General features: G+C 39.6%; 1 protein-coding gene across 1 annotated transcript in view; it reads right to left on the bottom strand.

The window, feature by feature from the left end:
- PCDH15 (protocadherin related 15) overlaps positions 1-24,617 on the bottom strand; it is a 665,248-nt gene that overhangs the window by 247,738 nt on the left and 392,893 nt on the right. Inside the window, exons 15-17 of the mRNA XM_043551059.1 lie at positions 24,228-24,360; positions 18,438-18,517; positions 4,507-4,600 (exon numbers count right to left, since the gene is read on the bottom strand). Coding sequence (XP_043406994.1) covers positions 4,507-4,600; positions 18,438-18,517; positions 24,228-24,360 — 307 coding nt within the window. The remainder of the gene's footprint in view (positions 1-4,506; positions 4,601-18,437; positions 18,518-24,227; positions 24,361-24,617) is intronic.

Raw genomic sequence — 24,617 nt, 5'->3', positions numbered from 1 at the left:
CACACATGCTGTGCAGCAAAATGGAAAGCAGTATTGCTTTTTGAAGTTATCAGAAGTCAGTTGAAAACCTATGCACTGCTGATCAATTTCCATGAATACTACGATATTCTAGTAGTAGTCTTTAAAATGATTCTACAGCTTATGACATATTACACTGGGTGAATACGTTAAAAACAACGATATAAGAGTTTTCTATCAATGTTTACTCCCATTAATCATTGATTAAATTGTATTTCTGAAATGCAGGCAACTCTATAGAACTTGAACAACTCTTAAATTGAACTGTTTTACAGTCCACTTTATATATTTGTAAACTCAACAAGCAATATTACTTAGGCTATCTTTTCAAACAACTCCCAGTAAACGGAGAGCACCTGTATACAAAGTGTCATTTTATGAAGGCAACTATTTTATACATTATATAGAAACTGGACGAGAAGAAGTCAAAGTTCTTAAAAACTGACTAACAGCAGTTGAAGTTCTCATTCACAAGACAGTTAAGCGGAAAATGTCAGTCAAACTGAAGTAACTAGGGCATGGTACAGAACACTGTCCAGTGCATTCAGTTGTTGAAGCCACATTGAATTCAATCAACTTTGAAACTGCCAAAATATGTATAAATGAAAGAAAATATAAAAGTGTTTGCTTGTTCTACTCTGAATAGGAGTTCTCACATATTTCCCAAATGTCTGTGTTCTTTTCTTGGAAACTCTGAATGGAATAATATGACTTAAATTTTAAAGTGATTATTCAACCATTGTTCCTAATATTTACTCTGAACAATGGGAGTGCAAAATGTCCCAAAGCCAAATATCCATGTTACAAATTAAGGAGAAGAATTTTTTTTTATGGAAAACAAAAGTAATTTTCCTTCCTCTGTATCTTAAATCTTAAAGCACATTTTGCATTAAATGTAAAAGGTAAGCTTTTCCATGTATATTTGAATCTACTTAATTCATTTAATTTCAAGTAGCATATTGCTGGATGGAAACAAATCAGATTATTATGCCTGCTAATGTTGTTAAAATATGTAATCAGTAGTTTTATTCTTTAAACAATGTTTAGGGACTTGCAACAAGCCTTCCTCCCACTATATTGTTCCTCTTCATAAGTAACACCACACCAGTGTTTTTCCAAAAAAGAATATACCTCTGTAACAAAGTCTAAGGTGGAACAGTTAGAAGAAAAACTGCGGTAATCCTCATTCGTAAAAAGGAACCACTGGTTTCCTACCTCTAATAGTCAATATGAGAAAAAGGACACCACCATGTGAGTCAATGAGTTTTCACTTGTGGACTCCCCACTCCACCTTGCATTTAAAATATCTGACCCAACAGCAAAGGACCGCTGAATATTTTTGGTTGACATTAGAACAGGTCTATGAACACCAAGTATTTGACGGCCCAGCTGGGACTTTGGGTGATGTTTTCCCTTTGTGTAAAACCCCACACCACACAGGAATGTCATCACCAGTTTTATCACTAGATCATTTCATGACAGTGAAGTTTCTTCACATATGACATAATGGCACCTGTTCTCTGAAGGAAACTGCCCACCTGGCCATCAAGCTGCATAGATAACTGGGCATCGATGACGTTTCACACATAAAGGAAAGTCAGTTACTTTTTATGTGAAAGAGAAGCTATACATCAGCCCAGATGCCTGTAGAGCTTGGAGGCAGGGCTGGGGGATACATAAAATGGTTCCTTTGCAGCACTTTAGGCAATTTAACTTCAAAGGGGAAAAAAGTCACATTTCATTCAACTCCAGCCCAGCTGCTACATTCAGCAGCACTTCAGAAGTGGCTGGGCTGCTATAACATGAGATTTTACTTTAAAAGTTGAATTAAGAGATGTCTGGGTGGGCAAAAGGCAAGGAGGGATGGGTCTTAAGGTGAAAAAAAGGAGGAAAATATTTTCAACTATCATTATGAGGCCTGGATATTATTCCAGCAGCACACTATAGTCTTTCTATAACCAAAACCGTAATAGGAGTTCTGTAACTCTCCAGATTTAGTTTTTTCTATAGAAAGTAAGAGATGAAAATGACCACTGGAAAAGCAACTGAGTGCATAGAGATTAAAGGATGGAGGAGGGTTCAAAGTGTCAAGAAAATTAAAGTATTAAGACAATAATTACTTTAAGACTATTTTATGTAGACTATTAAGAGGAGCGCTGAGATGCTGGGTCTTTTTATGGCTTCTGTATATTGCTATGGTGCTGTAAAAACTAACTACCCTGGGGAGAATTCACCCCAAGCAGAAAACTGTGTAGGACAGCCACGGGATTCCCCTATATGAAAGGGCTGTAAGCTCCAACATAGGAGATGTGCCAACAGCTGAAAGCAGGAGGATCCTAATAGCACTCAGCATTACAGGGATTTTTTTACTGCTGAGAACCAGCCCATAGTCAGTCTCGAGGGTGGGGTGCCATAATGTAGAGCAGACCTTGGTTGCTCTACTTCACTCTGGGAATTTCATTGGTTCCTAGAGGTGTACAGAATGGGGAGGGTGCAAAAATGACTACGTCATATTTTGCCTCTCCTCCCGCAAGGATGAGCCATTTTGTGCTGCACTTCTAGCAGGTGCAGAAAAAAAACCTCTCAGCCAAGGTACTTTTAACCATTTCTCTTCCATTTTTCTCTTTCCATCATGAAAGATCTGCAAAAGAATTATTCCACTCTTGTGCATCTCTTAAGACTGTAGCATGGGAAAGTTTCATCTTGAGTTTGCTGCAGACTTTAAGAATGACCTTTGTCTTCTGACCTTTCTTTGATGAGTGCCCCTTCAGTGCCAACTAATATCTCCACACCCACTATGACCTCATCCAGTTTTCTACTTATAAGGATAAGCACATTTTAGATACAGATATCTGTATAAATATAAAATGTGATGTTCAGCTCTTTGATATACACATTGAAGGTAACCGGATTGTTCAACTAAAAGAGAATGTGGTGTTACTGTGTGTTGGTGTGGGTTCACAATTAGAGTGGGCTAATGCTCAGAGACTTGTGTTAGGTGTGAGTGTTACTTTATCATATGATTTCCTCCTTTTTTAATATTTGTCTTATTGTCAGGAACTGTACTTGATGGACCTTCACTCTGAATTTACGTCTATACTTCACACCATTTGTGGCAGCATGTGGGATACGTATTGCTACACGCCACAGTGCAAACCTAGGTATATGTACACTATGGTGTGTAGCTGCACATGGCAGTGAAAGGCTCTGGCACTGGCAGAGGAACACTACACTGCTATTTTTAGCAGTGTAGATGGGAACACATTGCTTGGCCAAGTAGAGAGCCATGTAGGTACATACCCTAAGGATTCAGGCATATCTTTACTCACTTAGGCAGTGCCTCACTGTCTACACTCCTATTGATACCCATGCTGGGAGAGAGACGGGGTAGCAGTGAAGTGAGCAGTGTAGATGTACTCTGAGTTAATGAAGCTTTTGTGTGGGTAATATTATTATTTAAGAACCATATTACAGTTTCATTAAATGTACCAAAATATACTAGATGAACTGCTTCAAATTCATTTTAAGAGAGGTAAAATGATTTTCTTCTACTTCTTTAGTCAAGGTTCTGAAAAAAGTGGTTCAGAAACCCGAAATGAACAGCCTGTAATTCAACAAAATTATTTATTTATTATAGACTGAACTATGTGCAAGGTGCTTTCCAAACACTAAAGATGGATGATCCCCACTCTGAAGACCGCAGAAGCTAAGAATACACAAGCAGACAGAGCTTAAGGGAAGAGGAATAACAATAGGTAATTTAAAAAAATCATTAGAAAGTAATGAGAGATAGATTAATCTAACTTCTCGACACAATGTCAAGTGTCAAACTGCCTCTGGCAGAACACGCAGAAAAAGAAGCCAAAAACTCCTAATGGATAAGTTGCAAAATTTCCTGCTACACTTCCAAGTAAAAGAAAAATGCCTGTTATAGTTCATAAAAAGATTGGCAAACACTTGTGCAAATTGATTTCCATAAATACTTACAAAAATTGAACCAGGACAGCATTTGCCATGTGCAAATTCTGAACTAAGATTGAGTAATACATTTAATAGGACAGAGAAAATGACACAGAATATGGCTGCACACAATAAAAGGGACCTCTTCCAAAATGGTGTGCAGAAGGAGGCAGGCAGGGAGACTGGACTCCAAGTATCAGGGAAATTGAATGGTCACAAGATCTCACACAGCTGGATGTCTCAAACAGTTGCATTTATTGTATTTATTCTTGATATTGCAGAACAAAGAAAGGTCAAAAGTGAGCTGGCACAATCATTTTTGTTTCAGTGTCTAAAAGTGGTACGTTTTCAAAGTGGTGCATGGGAGGTACCTGCACAAACCTTTCTTGCATACAGGGAAATTGCTGCAAGTCATAGATCTATTCATTCAAGACCCAGATAAAAGATTCTATGGTTGTATTACTCCCAGCTCCCAACACTCCTGGGATGATAACTAAACACTTTCTTAAACTCTCGATAGAAACTCACCCCATCTGGTCTGCCATCCGAGGCTGTAACAATCAAAATGTAGCGATCAGTGCTTTCTCTGTCCAAGGGCTTTCCTAAGGCAAGAAGTCCAGAACTAATAATAAAACAAAACATTAAATTATATAAGCTTTTAGGATATATCATAACTGCGTGAAGGCTTTGGATGGGTAAATACTTGTAAAACAATGAGCCTATTTCGAATGCTTTATGGTTTATAAATTATGTATAATTTATGACTAAAGTAGTGACCTGATGATGTACAGGATTATACTATAGATAGTCCCAGACTGAATGCAAGACTGTCATTCATTCAAGGGGTTTGTACTGCTGTCATAAACCACAAGAGAGAATTTCATGCCTTATATTCATCACAGCAGATTTCTGATAGCCCTGACGGAAAAGCATTTAGATTACAGTATTTGTATTAAACTAGGGAATGTCTCTCACAAAGATTCATGTCCCTTGAACATTTTACAGAAAAGTCTACTTTTCCATTCATTGCATAAGCGTACTGAATGAGTGTGCATAGAGTCAATTCTTTTTCAGTGCTCACCAGTATGGGTACTGTATTCCCTAGTAATAAAAGATTATCACCAGTGTAGGTGGTGTGTAAAGGAGAATAAATCAACCTATTGCATTTAGGCCATGAAAGAACTCGTGCTGTTCCAAAACAATACAAAATAAAAATTGATGTAAATAGCAAAGACAAATAAAGCAGAGTACGATTTGTCCCAGATCTCCATGGTCAGGAGTTTGACTAACTTCTTGAACTGCTTTGTGGTGTCAAGGAACAAAAACAGATTCTCACTGTGGACTAACACTCATAACAATCACAAAATTAGCAGTTATTATTGGTCTTTATCTAGTAGTGATGATCCTCATTTTGTAGGAAGGCTCATTTCTATTTCACCTTGGGTGATACAGCTGGAGCTTCCCCAAGGAACTCTGTATTTTTCTCATAGCTTTCCCACAGTCTGTAAGAACTGCCATAAAGGATCAGACCTAAGATAAATCTAGTCCAGTATCCTGCCTCTGACAGTGACTAGCACCCAGTGTTTTAGACGTAGATAAGAGCACCACAGCAGGCAGATGTGTAGTAATCTATCCCCCACATTTGGTCTCAGCTTGATATTTAATAGTTAGAAACTGTCTTAAACTCTGAAGCATCATGTTTAATATCCCTTCCACAATTTTTTGTCATATTTAATGACGACGACTCTGGATACCCTTGCTAATCATATAAAGATCTAATCCCTTCCTGAATCTTGGTAAATTCTTGGTCTCAGTGAGAATGTGCCAGTGTATTCCACAATTTAATTACATATTATGTGAACAAGTATTTCCTTTTATCAGTTTTGAATTTCCCACCTTTTAACTTCATTGAATGTCCCCTGGTTCTTCTCTTATGAAACAGGGAGAAGAGACAGACATTCCCCATCTACCTTCCCTGTTCCATACATTATTTTATAGATGTTTATCATGTCCCCTTTTATTCATTTATTTCTAAGGTAAACAATCCCAGGCTCTCTCTCCATATGCAAGTTATTCCATGTCTTTGATCATTCTCATCACCCTTCTTTGAACTCCTCCTAATATAGCAAATCAATTTTAAGATGAGGTGAACAGTATTGCACATAGCATTCCAGATGAGGCCACCACATTGATTTATATAAAGGTGGTAATAATATTAATCATCCCAGTCCTTAAGCAACCTAATATCTTGTTAGCTTTTTTGACCACAGCGAGCAGAAGTCTTCACTAAGCTATCTGTAATGACATCCAGGTCCCTTTCCTGAGTTGGAAGAGTTAATTTAGAACCCTGTAAGATTAATTAGTAGTTTTGTTTTTTTTCCCTTCCATCATGCATTGCCTTCACCGTCATGTTGCCCATTCGCTGAGGTTGTCTAGATCTCTCTGAATCTCTCAGTCCTCTCCTGTCCTAACTTAAATAATTTTGTGTTATCTGCAAATTTTGCTACCTCACTACCCCCCACCCCCTTCCACTTTCCTGATAATTAATAAATATATTAAACAACTTTCACTATTATGAAAATTGACCTTTACTCCTATTCTTTGTTTTCTATCTCCAAGCCTGTTTTTGATCCATGACAATATTTTGCCTCTCACCTTACGACTGGTTAGCTTCTTGAGTATCTCTTGTGCAGGAACTTGTCAGAGGCCTTTTGGAATCTAAATAAATGTCTACCAGGTCTTCTTTATCCACTATTTTTTTGGCACATTTGATAATTATGAGAGATTAGTTTTCCTTTTCAGAAGCTATGCTGGTTAGACCCTATCATATTGTGATCCTTCAAGTGTTTTGTTATTCTGTTTTTATTGATCATTTCAACCAGTTTGCCAGGTACAGATGTAAGGCTCATAGTATATAATTAACTGTATCATTCTTAGAGCCTATTGAAAATACGGGTATAACATTTGCTACCCGTAATCCCCTGTTTATTGTTTTTAAAGAGATATTGTACATTTTTATTAGTTGCTCAGCCAGTTCATAGTTAAACTCCAACAGACCTCTTGGATTTACATAATCTGGGTTTCTATATTATAAATTTGCTCCAGAACCTCTTCTTCTGACATTTCACTCTTCAAGAGTACTCCTCTTTATTATCAGAAAGGAGCAGGTCAGGATAGGAAGCTCCCCAACATCTTTGGCGGTGAACACTAAAGTCTGTTATGCCAGTGCTCTATCTTTGGTCAGCCGGGTAGAGCAAGCACACGCTTTTAAGTGAATACTAATATGGTTCAGTGGAATAAGAATAAGTGGGAAGTATTAGGAGCTCTTCCCTAAGATCAGGTGACTGGCCTCTAAGATAATATCCAGTCTCAATCATTATGATAGGGGGAATCTGAGAAAGGTGATGCATCCGATGAAGTGAGCTGTAGCTCACGAAAGCTCATGCTCAAATAAATTGGTTAGTCTCTAAGGTGCCACAAGTACTCCTTTTCTTTTTGCGAATACAGACTAACACGGCTGTTACTCTGAAACGTGTTAAATCATGTCACTCATGGCTACAAAAAAAACCCCAAAATGCTAAGGTGCATGAATGTCTCTAGTAGCGTCTTTCAGAGACGGAAAGAACATCAAATCAGATTGACTCAGCAATAACTTATTTCCAGAATTTTACTAAACAACTAGGGGGAACATGCATTAATACTCTATATCTTACTTCCACTTCTCTAATCTCATGCACTGTTCTCTGCATGGGGCCACTCAATTAGTAATTACATTAACCTTATTAAAGACCATTTAACTTTTAACCTAAAATTTTTATTTCAATATTTGATAAATCAGAAAAGTGGAAATAGCAGTGAATATCCCGGGATGGCAATTTGCCCCCTTCCAATATTTTAAAAAGGTCAGATGTCTATTAATAGGCACAAAAGAGAAAACCACTCCCTGCTTTTAAATAGTACACATATCCCCAACTGCCCCTTGTAATGAATTAGCAATCATCTCAATGTAATAAAAAGTTTAAAATAAAGGTTTAAGAACACTAATAAAATCTAAACAGAAGGAAACTGGATTTGCATGTTCTGCTCATGTTCAACATGAATGCTTCCTATTAAGTAATTTGTGTTTTTATTGTGATAAAATGTTAGCACAGGTAACCTGTTATAATACATTTCATGATTGGGCTCTGAAGGAAAAGTATACTTGTTACAGATAAAATCTCCACAAGAAATAGTGCTCCAATAACAGTACACTGCAGCTGCAGGCTCATTTATCACCTGTGAATTTTAGACTTAAGATGAACAGGAAAACATACGCTGTTTTGCTTTTTTCAATTCCTGTGTGCACCATACTGCCCTATTCCAAGTAAAAAGAACAGGAGTACTTGTGGCACCTTAGAGATTAACAAATTTATTTGAGCATAAGCTTTCATGGGCTATAGCCCTCTGCCATGTACATTGGCCAAACCAGACAGTCTCTACGTAAAAGAATAAATGGACTCAAATCAGACGTCAAGAATTATAACATTCAAAAACCAGTCGGAGAACACTTCAATCTCTCTGGTCACTTGATTACACACCTAAGAGTCACAATATTACAACAAAAAAATTTTAAAACAGACTCCAATGAGAGACTGGAAAATTGGAATTAATTTGCAAACTAGACACCATTAAATTAGGCTTGAATAAAGACTGGGAGTGGATGTGTCATTACACAAAGTAAACCTATTTCCCTGTGTTTATGCCCCCCACTGTTCCTCACATATTCTTGTCAACTGCTGGAAATGGCCCATCTTGATTATCACTACAAAAGTTTTTTTTTCTCTCTCCTGCTGGTAATAGCTCACCTTAACTGATCACTCTCATTATAGTGTGTATGATAACACCCATTATTTCATGTTCTCTGTGTATATAAAATCATCCTACTGTATTTTCCACTGCATGCATCCAATGAAGTGGGCTGTAGCCCACGAAAGCTTATGCTCAAATAAATTTGTTAGTCTCTAAGGTGCCCCATGTACTCCTGTTCTTTTTGCGGATACAGACTAACACGGCTGCTACTCTGAAACCTATTCCAAGCAGTCTCTTCTTATCCCTCTAACATTTGTAATAAGTCTTTTCTAGATAAGCTATGTAGATAACTGAACATACTTGAAGAAATGGTTTAATTATGAGATATTGTGTTGTACTCAGGGTCAAATGGACTGTATGCATTTCTGTTTCATGTATTCCATTATCATTCCTTGGGCTTTAGTCAAATATTCATCACTTTTCATGGGGAGCTAATGAAGTTCCTAATTACCTCAGATAAGATTCAGATTTTGTCAGAGAAGACAGAACTGAAGCTTAATTAAAAAGGCTACTATGTCAGTCTTTAGAACGAGGCATTATCTAGTTAGTGATGTGAATGCTAAAGGAGATATACTGTACACAGTTAAAAAAGGGTTAATTGATATAGCACTAAGGGACTCGACCACCTCTGGAGTCACAGAATGGGGTTCCCTCACCCTGGATTCTCACTGCAAACAATCCTTATGTATTCCAGTTGCAAGTTCAACACTAGGTGTTTTATTTATAATGTGCTTTATAAATATTTTTCCCCCCAGCATAACTAGGTATTTCCCTCAAATCTTTACCTATTGCAAACATGCAGAACAGAAGAGAAAAGATCGCTCCTCTGTGAGTTCCTGGGCTTCTCTAAGGCCCTGCCTACACTGGCAAATTTCTGCGCAGTACAGCAGCTTTCTGTGCTGTAACTCCTGAGGAGTACGCACTGCCAAGCCACTTCGTGTTTAGAAACTGTGCAGTTGTAGTGCTCTAAAAAAAACCACCCAGTCAAAAGGCGTAGAGGCATGGATGAAGAGGGGCAGGGGGACTCAGAGGCAGAGGATGACTCATAGGCCAGCGATGCATGCAGTCAGGAGCTCTTTTCTACCCCAGAAGAGCCTAGCCAGTCACAGCTGTCGGATCTTGGTGAAGCACGAACAAGAGAGGAGGCCCCTGATAAGTGGATCTGATTTTGGGAATTGCTGAAGCGAGTTGTTGGGGGCAGGAGGGTTGGAGAAAGCAGGCTTGTCTCCCACTGCTTGCCTAGTCTGAGTGGCAGAACAGGCTGTTGATAGACTCCCTCACTTCATGGGAATCTCCTTCAGAGATCTCCAGGAAACTCTCAAGAAGATACTGGGCAATCTGCTGCCTCAGGTTCCTCGGCAGAGCTGCTTTGTTTCTTGCCCCATTAATGGTAATTTTCCCTTACCACTTTGCCATTAAGGGGAGTGGGGGAGAGCACCACTGCTGCACACAGGTGAGCTGCATAGAGGCCAGGGCGGAAGCTGCAGGTTTGGAGAAGACCCTCCCTTGATTCCCTGCTCACCCTCAGCAGCGAGATATGTTCCATAACGATCACCTCCTGTGGAAAGTGTGAGGACAGGAATGATTATCAGGCCCCTGCTACAGTGCTGGCTCTACCCAAGAGCCACATGCCCAGTGTATATCAGGGTCCAGGAAGAGTGATTTATCCTGCTCCTGAGGCTACTCACCATTTTGGGGGTCTTGTGGCTCATGTGTCCTTGCCTGGGATCAGCCAGTTAGTGACAGGTGTGTGAGTACTGTGTTTTAAAGCACTGAATCAGTGTTGTCTGTGTTGCAAACAATACTGCTTCTGTAAAATGTTGCATTTAAACTTCACAGAGATGACCTTGGGAGCCCAGCCTCCCTCTTTGTTATCAGTGGCAGAAAGGCTGCCCAGAATTAGAAAGCGGCCAAGGACAACTAAGGAGGACTTTCTCCTTGAGGTTATGAAGCACTCCGCCGCCAAGAAACAGGAATTGAAGGAGTGGTGGGACAGTGAGAAGAGGGACCGAAAGGAGAACGCGGCACACCAGAAAGAAGCCACGGAGTGGCTCTTAAATGTTATGGAGTGCCAAGTGGACATGCTCCGGGCGATACTAGCTCTTCAAACTGAGCAGCTCCGCACCCGCCCCTCCCCTGCAGCCGCTGTCACAAAACTCTTTCCCATGCGCCACCTCTGCCCCCTCCACATTGCCAGCACACTGTTATCCACCTCCTGGCTCCACTTTCTACCCGCAGCATTCCATTCCTCCCTCTTCCCAGTCCAGCAGTGTGGACTCCCACTACCCACTGCACTCAGCACCCATCCCTCTTCAGTTTGGACCCGCTGAAGTACAGCACCCGCTGCATCATACTCCAAAGGAGAAGGTTAGGTATGATCTCTGGACACACACACATCTGAAGCCGTCTCGGGACACCTCCTCCTCTTGAGACTTTCCCTTCCCCCATCCCCCAACCCCCTCCCTGCTGATGAATTTGTTTGTTTGACTGTCTCCTCCAGTTATTGTGTTTTAATAAAAGAATTGTGTTTGTTTGAAAGCAATCTTTATTCTATTAAGTGAAAGCAAAAAGAGCACTGCAAAGCAACATACAATTATGTTAAGGCCCCTTCTTGCATCATGTGCACCAATCACCTCCTAGTATTACAAGCACTGCACTCCCAAGCATAGCAACAAATATTAGTGGCTTTCAGCTTCAAATTGCTGCCTCAAGGCATCCCTGTTCCTTATGGCCCTGTGCTGCGCCCCTCTAATAGACCTGGTCTCTGGCTGTTCAAACTCAGCCTCCAGCCACTGAGCCTCTGCAGTCCAGCCCTGAGTGAAGCTTTCACCCTTCCCTTCACAAATATTATGGAGTGTACAGCCAGCGGCTATAAGCATAGGAATATTATCATTGGCCATGTCTAGCTTCCCATACTGGCATCACCAGCGGGCTTTTAAACTGCCAAATGCACACTCAACAGTCATTCTACACTTGCTCAGCTTGTTGTTGAACCACTCCTTGCTGCGGTCAAGTTGCCCCATGTATGGCTTCATGGGGTAGGCGAGGTCTCCCAGGATCACAATGGGCATTTCGACTTCCCCAATGGTGACCTTCTGGTCTGGGAAGAAAGTCCCTGCTTGCAGCTTCTTGAACAAGCCAGTGTTCTGAAAGATGTGTGTGTCATGCACCTTTCCAGACCAGCCTGTGTTAATGTCTGTGAAATACCCACGGTGATCCACAAGTGCCTGGAGAACCATTGAGAAATACGCCTTGCGAATAATGTACTCTTTGACTATGTGGTCTGGTGCCAGAATCTGAATGTGTGTGCCAGCTATCGCTCCTCCGCAGTTAGGGAAGCCCATGAGTACAAAGCCATCCAAAATCATGCACATTGCCCAGAGTCATGGTCTCTCGGAGCAGGATGTGATTAATGGTCCAGCACACTTCCATCAACACAACTCCAACAGTCGACTTTCCCACTCCTAACTGATTAGCTACAGATCGGTAGCAGTCTGGAGTAGCTAGCTTCCACAGTGCAATCATCACACACTTCTCCAGCGACAGGGCAGTTCTCATTTTCATGTCCTTGTGCCACAGGGCTGGGGCGAGCTCATCATGAATGTGGCTTTCCTCATGTGAAAGTTCTGCAGACACTGCTCATCATCCCAGATGTGATCCCACCACTCAGTGCTTGTTTCCTGAGCCCAAAAGCTGCATTCCACTATGGTCAGCACCTCCGTGAATGCCACAAGCAATCTTGTGTCGTAGCTACTACTTGTGGTGAGATCAATGTCGCAGTCCTTTTGCCTTTGCAGTGTAAGGAATAACTCCACTGCCACTCGTGATGTGTCGGTCAGAGCGAGCAGCATACTGGTCCACAGTTCGGGATCCATTCCTGCAGCCCGAAAGAGGCAGGGCACGCAGTACACAAACCGTTGAAAGATGGCGCCAAATGTGGATGGAAGCACAGGGATTGCTGGGATGCAAAGCAATGCATCATTGGGATTGGACACAGGATGCCCTGCGACCCCCTCCGCCTTCCCACAAATCTTAGAGACAAAAGAGAAAGAGGTGCTCTGTGGGATAGCTGCCCAGAGTGCACTACTTTGAATAGCACTGCAAGTGCCGCAAGTGTGGACTCATTATTGCACAGGCAGCTGTCAGTGTGAACACACAACAGCAGTTTTCCTTCTGCGCTCTCTGACTGGCGCTTTAACTGCCGGTGCTGTAACTTTGCCAGTGTAGACGTACCCTAACCCTTCTTTCCAGCTTTCTTTACTCCCTTCTGTCTCACACTGTCTCTCTTTCAACTGTTTCCAGTTGATAAGCAGAATCATCCAATTAATTAGCTGATCACTTAGTTCTTAAACTATTACCTCATCAATTTACCCCACGTGGGGATTCTTCCAAAGGGCACATAGTGGTGAGTCAGTCTTAGGCTACTCACACTCTGTAACAATTACCTAGATTAGAGAGACAAACGGGGTGAGGTAATGTCTTTTACTGGACCAACTTCTGTTGGTGTGAGAAACAAGCTTTCAAGCTTCCACACAATTACGTAAATTGAAACATATGAAAAAGCTTCCTATTTAAGGGCCTCATCCTTCTCCAATTAAAATAAATGGGAGTCTTTCAAGTAATTTCAATGGTCTTTAGCTTGGGCCCTAAGTGCATCTGGGTTCTTAAGAAAAGTATCTAATGTAAATTCCTGGAACAATAAAAAGATTATTGGAACAATCGCAAGGACATGCTGCTATTCCTATATTGTGCTCGTACTCCACTACAATCAAATAGCATTTGACTTGGCAGAACAAATCAAGATTGGATGTCCTTTCTAAAAGATAGATTCTATATCAATCAATCTGGTTTCACTGAATTAGTGGGTGATGTGGCCTATGTTATGAAGGAGGTCAGACTAGGTGATAATGATTCCGGCCTTAAAATCTATGAATATCTATAAGAGGCTGTGAGATGCCACTCCTATGCCAAGAACATGTAGATAACACTAACTATACGTTTCCTCACCACCAATCCATTTTCTGAACAAGATGTCTCAATGCCTAGAAAAAATCAGTGGATCGACAAAGAGAACTTAGCTCATACTCAGTCCAAAAAAGTCAGAAGTGACGATGGTACAAAGGGGGATATTCTTCAAGAAACTTGACAATACTCTAACAACAGACCACACACCATGAAAGATGGAAAAAGTAGTGGCCATACTGGAGTCCTCACTATTCTTTTCAGAGTAGCAGCCATGTTAGTCTGTATTCGCAAAAAGAAAAGGAATACTTGTGGCACCTTAGAGACTAACAAATTTATTTGAGCATAAGCTTTCGTGAGCTACAGCTCACTTCATCGGATGCATGCAGTGGAAAATACAGTGGGGAGATTTATATACATAGAGAACATGAAACAATGTGTGTTACCATACACACTCTAATGAGAGTGATCACTTAAGGTGGGCTATTACCAGCAGGAGAGTGGGGCGGGGGCGGGGTGGAAGAACTTTTTGTAGTGATAATCAAGGTGGGCCATTTCCACCAGTTGACAAGAAAGTCTGAGGAACAGTGGGGGGTGGGGTAGGGGAATAAACATGGGGAAATAGTTTTACTTTGTGTAATGACCCATCCACTCCCCATCTCTATTCAAGCCTAAGTTAATTGTATCCAGTTTGCAAATTAATTCCAATTCAGCAGTCTCTCTTTGGAGTCTGTTTTTGAAGTCTTTTTGTTGAAAAATTGCAACTTTTAGGTCTGTAATCGAGTGACCAAAGAGATTGAAGTGTTCTCCACCTGGTTTTTGAATGTTATAATTCTTGACGTCTGATTTGTGTCCATTTATTCTTTTATGTAGAGACTGTCCAGTTTGACCAATGTACATGGCAGAGGGGCATTGCTGGCACATGATGACATATATCACATTGGTAGATGTGCAGGTGACATATATCACATTGGTAGATGTGCAGATAGTGTGGCTGATGTGATTAGGCCCTATGATGGTGTCCCCTGAATAGATATGTGGACACAGTTGGCAACGGGCTTTGTTGCAAGGATAAGTTCCTGGGTTAGTGGTTCTGTTGTGTGGTGTGTGGTTGCTGGTGAGTATTTGCTTCAGGTAGAGGGGCTGTCTGTAATCAAGGACTGGCCTGTCTCCCAAGAACTGTGAGAGTGATGGGTCGTCCTTCAGGATAGGTTGTAGATCCTTGATGATGCATTGGAGAGGTTTTAGTTGGGGGCTGAAGGTGATGGCTAGTGGCGTTCTGTTATTTTCTTTGTTGGGCCTGTCCTGTAGTAGGTGACTTCTGGGTACTCTTCTGGCTCTGTCAATTTGTTTCTTCACTTCAGCAGGTGGGTATTGTAGTTCTAAGAATGCTTGATAGAGATCTTGTAGGTGTTTGTCTGTGTCTGAGGGGTTGGAGCAAATGTGGTTGTATCGTAGAGCTTGGCTGTAGACAATGGATCGTGTGGTGTGGTCTGGATGAAAGCTGGAGGCATGTAGGTAGGAATACCAGTCAGTAGGTTTCCGGTATAGGGTGGTGTTTACGTGACCATCGCTTATTAGCACGGTAGTGTCAACCTCAGCCTGGACCAGTCCACACAAGAGATCCACTTCCTGGACACTGTATTTTCCACTGAATGCATCTGATGAAGTGAGCTGTAGCTCACGAAAGCTTATGCTCAAATAAATTTGTTAGTCTCTAAGGTGCCACAAGTACTCCTTTGCTTCTCACTATTCTTGAACACAGATGGTTACAGTTGTGTGGATTGCCTTTTCTCTTAAGATGGCTAGGAAAGCACATCTTTTCCTCTCTAAGGACCCAGCCACTTTTATCATTGTACCAGAGACTCTATATAACTGGTACAGAAGCTGTTGCATGTGTGGAATGCACAGCCAATCACCCAAGCAACTAAGCTGTCTGGAGCATGGATTGCCTTTTTGTCCTATATTTGTATCTTTTTATCCTATATTTGTACAATGCCTAGCGCAATGAGTCCTAGTCCATAACTGGGGCTCCTAAGTGCTATGGTAATAAAATAAAATAAAATAAAATACTAGAAACTGAAGTGTTGGGTGCCTGTAGGAGCCAGCTTGGAGAGACTATATGAACAGACAAAATGAGGCTACCAAGTGTCTACACTGGAGCCTCTGTGGCAAGTATGCATTTAAAAGAACCATGCAGTATTACAACCACCAAATTGAAAGCATGCTTGAGGAGGTTAAGATTCTATGGCATCTGGCAATTGTCACATTGCAGGCAAATGGGACAGATAGTTGTTGTAGAAAGAAGACAAACACCACCATATGAATTGAGGTGCCATATCAGCAGACAGAAACATAAAAATGAAAAAAGAAGAGAAGATACTGAATTATGAAAGTGAAACTATTATGAAAACTAGAACAAAGACGATCCCAGTGATTATTGGAACACTTGATGTGAACCTTAAGGGTATGAATGAGATCTTAAGAACATGACAGGAGTGCAAGACATCACAATCGGTGACCTCCAGAAGACAGCGCTCTCAGGCAGAGCAAAATTTTTAAGGAAAGTCAAAGGAAAACAAGTGCATTCGAACAACTAAAATGCTGGAATTCTGCAGAGGTTTAAACAAAATACCTGAGTACCCAAACCTACAGAGTTGATTTGTGGTCAGGATTTATTGGTGATAAATGTTAAACAGTAGCTTTTCCCTTTTTATGCTTAAATATCTTGTATGTCATTAAGAGTATTTGTTTAAAACAAAACAAAATATCCCTATGAGTAATACTGAAAAATAATAATAATAATAATAATAAGATGCTAATGATGATGATTGATGATGATGAGAGCACAACACACTACTTTTCCATGAATTCCACTGTCTCCTAATTTATTTCCTGACTGAATTCAAAATCTTAGTCTTGGTCTTAATGCAAAAAATCTTCAATGAATTGATGTCATGAATATCTTAAATAGATTTGTGTCCAACAGGGACAATGCAGCTGAAGACACACAGAATATGACTCTTAGGGTACCTGCAATAAAAAACCTGTGGCACCAAATCTCAGAGCCTGGGTCAGCTGACTCAGGTTAGCGGTGTTCAGGCTGCAGGGCTAAAAACAACAGTGTAGATATTCGGGCTTGGACTAGAGCCCACCCTCTGAGACCCATTCCCACTGAGGGGGTCTTAGAGCCCAAACATCTACACTGCTATTTTATAGCCCCACACCCTGAGCCCTGTGAGCCTAAGTCAGCTGACCCAGGCCGGCTGTGACCATGTCCATGGGTCTTTTATTGCAGTGGAGACAAACCCTTAGGTACTGAGGACCGAGTGTTGTGCAGCAAGTGACACCAACTTTGGAACTGTCTGCCAGTAGAGTTTAGACTACAGTCATAATAAAAGCCGATATTTTTGATAAACGCTTGTCCCAGCAATGACTACCCTCACACATATGTACATTGAAACCATGGTAGCGGAAGATGAAGTTAGTTAATGGCCACACCTGAGGGGTTTATTTCAAAAACAATGTAGGCCTGCTCCCAGAGGTAACAGCCTTGTAGGCATTTCTTCTGAGAACCAACACTCTCTTTGGAGGATGTCAGTGACTGGAATCAAGACAGACATGCCTAGCAGTTGGAGCAGGAGTCAGGCCTCATGGTTAGTACAAGAGTTGATAGCCAGGAATCCGAACCCAGGGTCAGAACCAAAGTTGGGAGTAAAATGGAAGAGCCCAGGGTCAGAGTTGAAGTCAGGTGGTGTAGCCAATCAGGGAGCCCATTACCAATCAGCTTTTTACATAATTTTATCAGGGCTTAGATACCAAGGTAAAGGCCCCTAAAAACACATTAAATTTAGATTAGCTGATCCCATCCAAACATAAGGGGTTGAACTTTTATAAATCTATCATATTTTATTTTGGTATATTCACATTGATCTAAGGGAGTCTCTGCAATTCCTCACTTATTCCTTAAACCCTATTAAATGAGATTAACATATAAGCTCCTAACGAAAGCTTCCTCTTTGCCTCCCCCCCCCCCCACACTCTCTTCCCATTCTCTACAAGGGGGAAGTCAGCTTACCCTTCCTTTCCCTTTGAATAGGAATGACATTTGGTGGAATGATAGGATGTAAATTGAAGCCACTTGAAAGAATGTGGGGCCCTATCTGGTGCTTGTATCTAATAACATATCCTCTTCTTACTGAAATTAAGGAGGTTTTCAACCTTAGGAAAAGCTAAATGTTTCCCATTTTACTGGTGTCTGAAATATCTAGTTTTAAAATAATAGCTCAAAAAATCTTCCTTTTCATTACAGAGTAGTATTTTTCAAAGCAAGAAAGTAAGTAAAAATATCCCTTTCATTAGGAAAAAGCTGACAACTTTAAAGGCATCTAATTAATCCCAGGTCACTCTTGTAAATGGAACGTTTCCACCTCAATGGGTTTTAGCTAGTAAAATGTTTAAAATAAATAAATAGTCCCCTGTGTAAAATTTCAGAGCTCAGTACCATTGAGAGAGCTCTCATTAACAGCTAAGAGCTGAACACCAAACAGCTGAACACCTCTGATTAGGAGTCGTTTCTCTTGCTCACAATCTATATGTTCATTTGACAGAAGTATTAGAAATTCAGTTCTAACGGTTTTTCCGCTTACGTTTCAGAGAGATTAAAAACATGTTGAGGATCTCCATTTTGGATGCGGTATCTTATTGGGTCACCCTCTCGATCCGTGGCCTTCAGAAAAACAATCAAAATAATATGTTATAGTCATAGATGATAAAAAAGCTGGTTAGTGCTGTTCAATCTATATGCTGTAAAATTAACCTTCAAAATCAACCCATTGAAGTATTAAGTATCTTTTCAAGAGGAATCAGTGCTCACTGTTTCCATTTTATCAGCTATGACTGTATGTGCGGTATTTACTATGCAGTTGCATCATGTCAATATTCTGAACACATACAAAAATATTTTATTTTAAATATACACTTCCAAATTACCACCACCAGTATGAACAAGTAGCACATGCAATGTATGATGTATTCAAGTACTTATGTTTTCTATTATTTTTGAGGGCTGTGCAAATATATTCTGATTGGACCAAATCCTGACATTTCCTTGACAACCCTCAGGGCAGGACCTTTCCCCTAGTCTTCTCATCCAGATACTTTACTTTCTGATTGTTTTGTTTGCCATCTTTCTCAATTGTTTTGCTGATGTTCCTCTTACTGACTCTCACCCCTGAATCACAACCCCTCTGACTTTTCTTTCAGGTTCACGGAAGATCAGGATGAGAAGCAGGTTCTTTGCCTGTGTTGCTGACTGCTTCTTCAACCTTAGTTCTGGTGGATCCACTTCATTCTCTTTCACTTCATTTGGTGTTCTCAGAGGTCTATCCTTTGTCTCCTCTACACTCATCTCCATGTCTATAGCTGGACAATAAAATTTCATTTTTTTAAACAAAAAATGGGAAAAAATTATTTGACAAAAATTATTGTGGAAAACCCCACATTTTTAAGACGCTCTAATATTCAATTCATTTCCATGGTCTCTAACATCATTTTTATATTGATGAGTCTTAAATCTCTCTACACACACCTAACATCTTTCCCTCTGTCTGGGGTCACATCTCTTAACTGTCACTGTTTTTCTGTTACTTTTCAGAACCCTTTATATTTCCCTCTCACTTTCTCCATCATAGTTGACAAATTCACTATCCCGATTGTCAATCAAATTTGCAACATTGGCAGCTTCTTTTCCTTCTCTTCCTGAATCCAGACTCTCACAAAACAAAGCAAAACAAAGACACTCCCCCTCTCCCCAATAACTTGGAAATGCATTTATCACTGATTTGGTAGGTTCATATGTGCTTCATTAAAATGCACAGGTAATAGCAAAATAAATTATGTATGATCTTAATCAATTAAATTCAAATAAGTACATCGTGTAAAAACACAAAGAAAACTGAAGACTCACAACCAAATAAAAATCATCTCTCTCTAAATTTGGATCAGCTGATTAAATAAAATTGTATTTTGACACCTGTATATTTCAAGATCAATTAAATGCACCCATTTTGCCACCCCTAGAGAATTACTGCCTGCTTGTAAAGCACACCTCAGGAACATGGTAATTGCTCTATTCCTGTTTATCGAAATCTCAAGAAAATGAGAACATTTGCATACTTAAGCTTTAATCAACAATGGCTGGCAGAATATGAAGTAATAAACAGCTTCTAGGCATGCAATAAACACAGTCTTATTTACCAAATAACACAGTGGGGATTATTTATTGCTACTTTACTTAAGGTAATCTTGATTGTTGCTATTAAAATACCAGTTGTAATCAACTGGGTACATTTTAAAATATGTGCAATTAGCATGCAAAAATAAATTGGAACTTCCTTCATCTGTGTGTTAATAGAAGGAACTGACAATTAGAATTTCCAATAAATTGGAATTTTTAAGTGTATGTAGCTATTGGGTATATCTCAAATATCAAGGATTACTTATGATGGATTGAAATACATTGCAAGGCCTTAGGAGTCACAGAGTTCAGGAAAAAAATTAAGAACTTGCTCTCAAAAGAAGCTGGTCTTTCCTGGTTATTGTCATCATACTCCTGTGTCAAAAATCAACAAAAGTGAATTAAATGAACAAGGATTTAAAATGAGTTTTTTTGTTTCCAATACTTCTCACTTCCATCCTACCAAACAAAACAAGGTCTCAATCCTACAAACAATTATGCATGTGCTTAACCTTTAAAATCACAAGTAGTCTCCTTGATCTCAATGGAAATGACACATGTTCAAGACTAACAGACTTCAGACAAATTTTATTAGATATACGTGTGATTTAAGAATTAAATATTTTGCTTAAATATTGCAATATCTTATTTGAATTCAATATATAAAATAGTATATTACACATATGCCATACTGTGTGGCAGGATATACAATACAAAGTTATAATTTGAATGTATATTATAATAAGGTGGGGTTTTTTACTTTTCAAAGCACTGTTCTTTAATAATTGGAATGTTTTATGCTCTTTTCAAGATATTCTTAATGATAATATCTGGGGGTCTCTGGTACGTAATAGGAAAGTGGCGATGGCTAGCTACCCCATCTAAATGCTCCCCTCCATAGCTGACCAGGTCAGTGAGAAGGGATTCAAGGACCATGACTCTTTCATGTCCCCTTTGACATGGCTAATAACACCCCATCTCCATAAATGTAATTTAGGCCTGACATGTTTTTCTAAAGACAATTTTAACTAGATTAAATAAAGACTTCTTTTAAATTTCTGAGTACAAAACCTGATATTACAATGCAACATTTACAAACAAATATTGAAAATTAATTTGGAAACTTTGGGAAAAGTACAATGCTCATTTCAACACTTTATTTACTTTTCCAAAACTGTGTTTGCATTATCCAATATCCTAAAACTAACTAAGGCTTTGCTACCTACAAGATAACCTGAGTCTCAAGGATTGCATATTCCAGAAGTAGAGCAGCTGCCAGTTTATTGCCTATTCCTGATTCAGCCTGCTGCTGGCTCCCTTATTTTAATGCTTTCAGAGACAACTAGCTTATGATTGGCTATGAAAATTATCCAGAAGAGTTGGGCTGTGTAATTCTAAAACTCACTACAGGCAGTAAAAATGTGCCAAAAGATAACTTTCAGTGTTGGGCTAAATTATTTGTCCTCTCTCAGTGTGGGTGTTTGTATCTGTTTAACCACCTCTAATTATGCTAATCTTTTGTCAGTGGTTCAGCACACTGTTTAATAGAAAGTTTCCCCATGCATGTGCATTAATTAGACTCAGTTAAAATTCCTCTATTTCATTCTGGTTTAGATAATCTATTTTCAGTAAATTTACTGAAAATGGAAAACATACAGAGCCATATCCTCTGATGACTATCGTAGCTCTGGCACTGACTTCATTGATTAGCTTCACTCAGTGGAGTTCTATTGGATTATGCTATTTATACCAGCTGATGATCTAGTCCACTGTCTCTGATTATCTGCATTCCGCTGAGGTAACCAGACTATGGTATGAGGGCCTCATTCACTACAGACTGAGTTCTTGGGTCAAAATTGTCCGAGCAATGCAAATAGGACTGTCAATTAATTGCAGTTAAGGCATGTGATTAACGCAAAACAAATTAACTTGATTAAAATAATAGTTGTGATTAATCACAGATTTCATCACACTTTAAATAACAGAATAACAATTAAAATGTATTATAAATATTTTTGAATGTTTTTTCTACATTTTCAAATATATTGATTTCTATTACAACTCAGTATTTTTCAATTCACCTCATACAAGTTCACTCAGTTCTACTTCTTTTTCAGCCAATTGGTAAGGCAAAAAAGTTTGTTTACATTTATGGGAGATAATGCTGCCCACTTTTTATTTATGTCACCTGAAAGTAAGAACAGGTGTTCTCATGGCATTGCTGTAGCCGGGGTTGAAAGGTATATACAAGTCCGATATGAAAACATTCTTATGCCCCTTCATAGTTCGACTTGTAGGCAATTAAATTTTACTTTGTTTTGTTTTTGAGTGCAGTTATGTAAAATATTAATAATTCTACATTTGAAAGTTGCACTTTCATGATAAAGAGATTGTACTACAGTACTTGTGTGAAAATGAGCACTGTATATATTGTATTTTGTGTTGTAATTGAAATCAATATACTTCAAAAATGTAGAAAAAATCAAAAATATTTATAATAAATTTAAATTCATATTCTATTGTTGTTTAACATTGTGATTAAAACTGCAATTAATCATAACAATTTTTTTAATCTCGTGATTAATTGCAAATTTTTTAATAGTCTGACAGCCCTAAATGACAACAGTTAGCACAAACTCCATTTGGGATAAATACAATCAGGCTAGGTTTTTTAAATGAGCTTAAGAGAATTAGTTGCCTAAATCCAATTGGGCTATGGATGCATCTCTCTTTTAGGCTTCTTTTAAAACTCCAGCCCAGATTTACTGAAAAACTCATGGTTTTGTACTGCATTTATTACAAAGGCTTGATTCTACAATAGCCTAAAAATAGCAAACTGAGTAGAGAACCAGGCTCAAAGTGAGTATATAATAACGATTTCACATAGTGTATTCTATCTACACACAATATATAGCTACATCCACGCTTTGAGCTAGAGGTGTGATTCCCAGCTCACATACACATACGCATGCCCACTGGGTTGAGGTGGGTTTGCACTCAGCACAGCGAAGCCATGCTGCTGCTTCCTCTGCCTGTGCCGCTTAGTGGCTACACGACTATCTCCATTTGCGCTCAGTGTCACTGAGGTAGCATATGTGTACGCAAGCTGGGAATCACACCCATAGCTCATAGTGTAGCCATGGCCTATATGTAGTGACACAATCATGTAACAACTTTTGAAGTCATGTAAGGAACTTCAGGACCACATGAAATTGCATTTTACATATATCTTGGACCACCTCAGCTGCACCCTGCCCACTAATCCATCTACTCTATTCCTAACTTCTGAGCACCTTCAAATAGCAGAAATTTAAAACATACACACACACGTTTCCTTCTTCCTTCCCTAAATGTGGAATTACCTCCCAAAATCACGTGCCTCAGAGATAAAGCCCTTTTCCACTGACAGGTTCAGTGGTCCAATACTATGACTGCTCAGGATCAGAAATAGGAATTTTAAACCACTAGAAAGAGAAAAGATTCTCAGCTTCCTATCTGGAAAAGCTTGTTGATTCTGGCCATAGTATGTCCTGAATTATTGGACCTCAGAGGATCTAACTGGGACATTGGACATTTTGCCTCTGGGTCACTGGCTCATATCAAGCTCCCGTCAGCAATGACTGAAAGTAATTACACAACTGAATAGTCATAATACATGTGAAACAATGAGCTGTTAGTGTCAGTGAACTTCATAGTGGGCAGATTCAATAAACACAACTAGCCTCCTTTTTGGCAGTATCAGCAGAGAGGCTAAAGAATCAGTGGACACAGAAACTGAATTGTTCTCTCACTAAGTGTTGAGACTAGTGAATCATTATAGGGAAGTTTGCATAACCACTGCCCCCACTGTAACTGCCTGGTGAATAAATACAAGCCCTTCAATATCCAGGGCTTTCATGCTGACAACCTACACAATTATTAAATTCAATGAAAAGTTTAAATATCGTCTATTATTCTTTATCACACTTCTGAGCAGAAGGCTGGTTAAAAGCTATGCATGAAAATATTTTGGTATGATGGAAATCTGAAATGTTACAAAAATGTCAAGTCAGCATTTTCTTATGCGCTATATCTTTGTTACAGAATAGATTTTAATCCACACAGACTCTCTTTCACCTCTACAAGAGGAGGACAGGACCCTGAGTGTCACACATATAAGCGGAAGTAGCTGTGTAAAGGCTTACACTGAAGTATTCTGTACCTGCAGGTTTAACAAAATGGCACCAATTCTCATGGCCTCACTGATTTCAAGACTGTACATCTGCTGGGGAAAGCGGGGAGGGCTCTGATTGTTTGGAGGAAGTACCTCAATGTAAACAGTAGTGATGGAGCTCCTGCAACGACAGAAAAAGAACCAAATCCAGGTCAAAATCAATTTAAAGCAGAATGGCAATGTAACCTACAATTCCTGTATCTACGGACTGTCCTCCCTAATCCTGTAGGTCACACAACCTCTCTCTCCTGTTTAAAATCCTTCTTCAAGTCACACCTCTTCCTGCATTGTCTCAGAAATGACCCAGACTCCCATCTCAACCTATCAACATCTTACATATTTTTAAAAGGAACTAACTTGGTGTGTGCTTTGCAAAAA

The sequence above is a fragment of the Chelonia mydas genome, chromosome 7 (assembly GCF_015237465.2).
Source record: "Chelonia mydas isolate rCheMyd1 chromosome 7, rCheMyd1.pri.v2, whole genome shotgun sequence".
NCBI classification, from domain to species: Eukaryota; Metazoa; Chordata; order Testudines; family Cheloniidae; genus Chelonia; species Chelonia mydas.
Note: the sequence above shows the minus strand (reverse complement) of the source record. Positions and strands in the feature narration are given on the sequence as shown.